The sequence below is a fragment of the Lathyrus oleraceus genome, chromosome 5 (genome assembly GCF_024323335.1).
Source record: "Lathyrus oleraceus cultivar Zhongwan6 chromosome 5, CAAS_Psat_ZW6_1.0, whole genome shotgun sequence".
NCBI classification, from domain to species: Eukaryota; Viridiplantae; Streptophyta; class Magnoliopsida; order Fabales; family Fabaceae; genus Lathyrus; species Lathyrus oleraceus.
The window spans coordinates 181,928,349-181,934,562 of record NC_066583.1 but is presented as its reverse complement, the minus strand read 5'-3'; the positions used below and the strand labels follow the sequence as shown (position 1 = coordinate 181,934,562).

Below are 6,214 nucleotides of genomic sequence, written 5' to 3'. Positions count from 1 at the left end.
ATTATTTCCATTCCACAAATATCTGTTTAAAAATTATTTAAAACAAAAATATTTCTATTCTCATTAAAATTCTCTGTTAAATTTAGTTCTACAAAAAAGCAAAAAAAAAAAAGTTAAGCAAGATAATATTATTAAAATAAAAAACATATTTAACTCCAATCGAACTTGTATTTTAACTCCAAAAGTATATCTATCTTGCCGTGTATGGTGTTTTATTATTAGTTAAAATTAGAAAATATTTAAAACTTAACGAATCCTTATATTATTAACCAAAGAATCTTTAAATTTGAATTGGCGACACGAGGATTTTTTCAATCCTCTGCTCTACCGATTGAGCTATCCCAACCATTCATGATACACTTGAGTCTATACCAACTAAATAAAGAAAAAGGGACCATAAAAATGAGGAAATTTAATCGGGACTACACAAGTGACCAATGACAATTGTATATCAAAGTATGTAGTCAGGTATGGATAAGGAGGCATAGCATACATACATTGAACTACAATGGTCAAAGAATCTAACATAATTAGGTCAATAAGATTAATACTCCATTCGTATCACAATGAGTGACCCATTTGAAGTGAGTTACAATAATGATCAAAAAATCTAACATAACTAGGTTAATACTCTTTTCGTTCCACAATGAGTGACCCATTTGAAATGAGTTACAATAATGATCAAAGAATCTAACATAACTAGGTTAATACTCTTTTCGTCCCACAATGAATGATTCATTTGAAGTGAACTACAATAATGGTTAAAGAATCTAACATAACTAGGTTAATAGCTAGGTTAATAAGGTTAATACTCTCTCCGTCCCACAATATCCACAATGAATGACCTCATTTGGAATAAAATAATGTTCCAAAATGAATGACTCATTTCAATTTTCAATACACTTTTTTCAATTATATCCTCTAATTAATATCACTTTTATTATTGTCAATACTTGACAAAGGTAAAAATATCATTCTCTCTTCCATTTATTTATTTATTTTAATCGGTATGAAATGATCACTAAGTCACTCATTGTGGGACGGAGGGAGTAGATAATTGTGCATGCCATGACAACTGTCTAAACGAACGTTAAAGTTATAAAGAACTTGCTATTCTTGGGTTCACAAATTATCAGGATCACTTAACCTTAGCAAGATCACGAAAAATTGAATGTTTTCTATCAGAACCTTTTTCATAGCAGAAGTATTTTACCGGTTTCCCAGAGAAACATGTGTGTTGGTCTAGCAGAAATAATTAGAGAAACCCAAAAAACAGTTGTCATATACATTTGGGTAAACATCTTCTATGTCCTTCATAGCTTTCCCATCTATCTTAATTTCATCATCGAGGCACCGAAGGAGCATTCTGAACCGCATTCTGAACCTGGTGGTGTCATTAGATGAAAGAAAATATTAGCATCGTGAATTAGATTACATTTCAAGATTTACTGAAAAGCCGGAAGCTTTAAACAATCATTTAGCAATGGCGATATAGTGCCATTGTATCACAAATCTGAAGTAAGCTTAGGGGAAAGATCCCCTAAAGAAATCATTTAAAATGTTCCAACAGATAATAACAGCAGATAACGTTGAAACAACATATAAATAATAAATTACCAAACTACACTCAATAATTTATAAATCAACTAGGATTTAAATTCAAATATCCAGAAAGATGACCTGGATTGCATATGATGAACTTGAAGCCAAATACTTAAGAAAATCACTCTTCTTTTTGTTGAAATTGTGCTTTGCTATGTCCAACAATGTCATTTCCCTTTTTATATCGTCCAAAATATTTTCCTTCTTCCACTGGGCGTCCTTCATTTGCCTCTCAATTTCAACCTGCTCATCAAGCCCCGCTGATCTTTCTGGTCTGGGGAATCTTACATTAACATCTTCCCTGCAGGCCCCAACAGTTTTTTTTTTCAGTTCACACATTTGATGACTGTACTCTTCTGGAAACAAATTAAAACACACAGCAGTTTGATGTTTCTAAAATGACTACTTAAATTTTTAAAAGGACTTCTACAGGATAAATGCAGTTAACCTAGCAAAACCACCTGCTGTGTTTTAATTTGTAAAAAGGATAATATAGATTCAAGAAAGATTCACCCATTAATATATTCCACCTCTTCAGAGATAAATGAAAAGATATCTACCGGATATATAGTTTCAAGAAAGATTCACCCATTAATATATTCCCTATTTCGTGTAAAAAGTAAACACTCAAGTTAATTCAACTCCCAAGATGGGCAAGTTTTTACCCTATCATAATTTTCAGAAGATACATAAAATGGGTTCATTTATAATTTATAAGCAAATCGGATTTTCGTATTCTTACCTATTACCCAAGGAATATACACCACAACTCCTAATGATTCCTCCATCTAAAGAAATAGCTCCGTCAGTTATCAAAGGAAGTGCTTGTATCATTTCAGCCCTAGTCTTATATACTTGTAGACGAGAAAAGAGATTGTAAAACAGAGTTTCTCTGAGGCCAAAACCACTCGGAGTTACACAAAACAGGTTCTCGGTGTCTATATTAATCATATTCACAGCAAACCCAAGAAATCCAGCCGGACACTCCCCATTGGGCAATCTTGGGTTTAAAATGTCCAACTTCCTGTGTGGATCATCAACCACGTATTTACCAGCATAAGGCCTAAAACAAAAAGAAAGAAAAAAAGGTTTAAAACACAGATTTATCCGCAACCATAAATAAAAGACAAATCAGATTCGTGTAGTCGTACCTTAGAGATTCAAGACATATGACTAAAAATCGCCCGTCCAAAGCCCTTCCAATAGTTGCACCTAGCCCATGAAGACCGCTACTTTTGTTTATCCAGCCTTCCTTGTCATACATTTCGATAGCTTTAACTCCTTCATAAGTTTTACAAACAATTGCCAACATAGTCTCCACTCCAAGATACTCTGAGAAAAGTCTGCATTCCAAATAAGTTGAGTGAAAACTATCCTCATATATGCTTACATTTCATAGTTATTAACAAAGCAAAAAATAAATTATTTTTCATCTTGTTTAAAGATAATGTGACATAGACCAAAGAAACATACAAGCTATTACAAGATTGAAACGAGTGTGCGTGATTTCACAAGCAAAAAAGAAACCATTCATACAAAATGTACCTGCTGAGATTGTCATCCTCAACTCTTCCCAGCATAGGAACAATACCTAAAACATCCTTTGTTAGTGTAACAAAAGAAGCATGGGCTCCATGACGAGTCTTCAACAGGCACAAAACACCAGCAGCAGATTTTTCATGCTGCAATATCTGTTTATGTACCTCCTCCTCAGTTGTACTGCGGGTATCCTCTCCATTAGTGCTTGAAGACTTTGATTTCCCAATAGCACCTATGGATAAGGAAAAACATAAGACACCTTTTTGTTGATAGATAGAGAGCTATACAGAAATATTTTACAAAAGGAAATTTCATTTTAAAAAAAATGAAGGGTGACAAATTTGAAGTTTACTGCATCATTATCCTTAGTAATGAAATAATAAATAAAAAAACTTGAGATATGCGCAACAATGTTCTGTCTATGTATTCCCGTAACATATTAACAATGCCCCATCCTAGAATTTGGGGTTGGCCTACTGTTCTACGAATTTTCCATATCTCTTGCTATTGGGGATGATCTCAAGTTTCAGGACCACAAACTTTATAATCAAAATATTATTGTATAAATAAACCGATAAATCTCATGCAACCTTCATAATAAGGAAAGCTTAGACCATTGATTCGGTGAATGCACTTTACAGAACTAGGTTGTCAATATTTTTCATGAAAAGCAGCTTCTTATCCAGTTGCCAAAACAAGTACAAACAAAATTTACCTTGCAAATGAATAATGGAGTCGTCTAATTTGGCTTTTTCCGTGTTCAAAAGACCCAGTCTGTCCTCATGCTGCTTAATTTTCATCCCAAAAGTATGCAGATCCCCTTGTAGTTTCTAAAAATATTACATAGGTGTAAGTTAATATTCTAAAAATCACCATCACCCGTTTAAAATCCAGAAACTTAAATCAATATGTCTATATATTATATCGTACACACATGCAGTACAGAGAGAAAACATTTTCTGTTTATAAAAACAATATAAATTATAAACAACCTGGGAGTGCTTGATGATATTTTCCGCTTTTATAAAGTCTCCATTTTGGACATTGTGGTTTGTGTCCATGGAGCTTTCACTCAGATCCATTGGCACTGATGCCGAGGTCCCTTGGAGAGACACTGGCGTGGTATGAACCAATTGCTGCACAAGAAGAACTTATTCACACACATAATATCTACAGATAATGCTTACACACAGGAAAAATAACTAGTTAAATACTAGGTACTACTTCATCAGGTAGATTTCTCAAAAAGTCTGTCCATCCCCAAATGAATGATCAATCATCCAGTCTTTAATTGAAGAGATATTGGGAAGTTTAACCATATAGACTCATGCTGCTTCTGTGGGTTTCGACATTTATTTTTATATTGCTTCCATTAAAGTAAAATGATCAAGGTAAAATTTCATAGATAAAAGAGGGAAACGAACTTCCATAAGTACAAGGTTAGCATAGAAAGGAATTAGTGTCTAACTTGTTGACTAGAGATCTAGGTTAATCGAAAAAACATCAAATTATAACATTAAATCCATAAATGCATTTTAGGTAGCATAATTTTCCTTTGAAATTTCATAATGAATAACACTAGAAACCAAATTTATTTCATAAAAGAGGCATCTCTAACATGCAAAATCACATAGTAAGTTAGTAACTACAATGCGAGCGGAATAAATGTAGGTTACATGACGGGAATTTAGCGATGATTTTCTTGAATCTATTACCAAATGCGAAGAACATCTATAGACCTTAAAGTAAATTACAACAGAGTAATTAAAATCACTATTTCCGAACAAAATCCTTGAAAGAAAGCATTGAGATTTTGAAGCGAAAAAGTTGATGAAGAAAAAATGAGAGTAAATTACGAAGGCGATTGTAACTGAAAGATTCCTAAGCGAGACGCAAGAAATATGCAGAGAGAGAAACTGACCTGGTTGCTGCTGTTGCTTGTTGGTTGATACATGATTTCGTGAATGAGTGAACTGCGGTGCCCCGAGTTTGAAATTTCGAAAATATGAATAGGGTAAATTCAGTAAAGAAACTGAAGAGTGTAAATGAGTCACTATGACTCAATGAAGCTTTTTGGAATCGGCACCTTCAGTCGCAATCACGTACGGTGACATATTCCGTGAGGTTTCATCAAAATCATTTTATTTATTAAGATCACACGGTTTCAATTGCTTCCAACAGGCCGGCAATCGGCATGACTAAATAGGATAAAAAAAAATGGAAACTATCTACTATATAAATATTTAATTAATAAATAAAGTAATAATATATTAATTAAAACAATATTTATTTATTTAATGATAATGCAATTACATTAAACAAATATCTAGTATTGATTTTGCCCTTATTGTGTCAAGTGACGGTCGGTTCCACATATATGAGCTTGTCCAAATCGTGTTTTCCACCTTCTTCGCAGCCTCTTTCTCGAAGACAATGTTGCAACGTGGACATAGCATAGTCTTAGAGCCGTTGAGCTTGTAACGCTCTAAGAAATTGATCAGCCCTTCCTCAGACTGGGGGTAAGCCTCTTGGAAGTCAAAATCAGCAATAGCAGAGATCTGCTCTCCCTTGTCGACATCCATGTTAGAGTCATCAATATCATCTACCATCAAGATCTCAACAGATTCAGCATAATGGGCTTCCTCCATATGCATGGGATCCACGTCCACTTTCATTGTCGACTTTGACTTCTCGCCAAATTGCAATTTCCCCTTATCTAAAGCTTTTTTAACCAAGTCCCTAAAAAGAATACATTGAGAAGTCTTATGATCCAAGAAATTATGGTATTTGCAAAAACCTCTCTTTTTCCTTTGTTCCAAATGAGGAGTTTTTAAACCCGGGGGGACTAAAATTTGATCATCTTTAACTAGCAAATCAAAATCTCATCACATTTTGTAATGTTAAAAGTGTAAGTTCTAGTCGCGAACTTCTCGATTTTGCTAGTTTCGACAGGATTTTTTCCATTTGATGGTTTTAATAGCTTACAAGTGTAAGGGGTTCTGGCTTCAATTCAGCCACATTGACCTCTCTCTCTCTTCTAGAGAATCATCGCCCACATCAAAGTCGTATTCGT

General features: G+C 34.0%; 1 protein-coding gene across 1 annotated transcript; it reads right to left on the bottom strand.

Moving 5' to 3' along the window:
• Positions 1-1,121: 1,121 nt before the first annotated feature.
• On the bottom strand, positions 1,122-5,289 carry LOC127081918 (protein DEFECTIVE IN MERISTEM SILENCING 3). The gene is made up of 8 exons (XM_051022142.1): positions 5,063-5,289; positions 4,134-4,277; positions 3,857-3,971; positions 3,148-3,373; positions 2,754-2,945; positions 2,345-2,665; positions 1,681-1,903; positions 1,122-1,384 (listed from the first exon to the last, which is right to left on the bottom strand). The coding sequence occupies exons 1-8, from the start codon at positions 5,093-5,095 to the stop codon at positions 1,343-1,345; spliced, it is 1,296 nt and encodes a 431-aa protein (XP_050878099.1). The 5' UTR covers positions 5,096-5,289; the 3' UTR covers positions 1,122-1,342.
• Between the last annotated feature and the right edge of the window lie 925 nt (positions 5,290-6,214).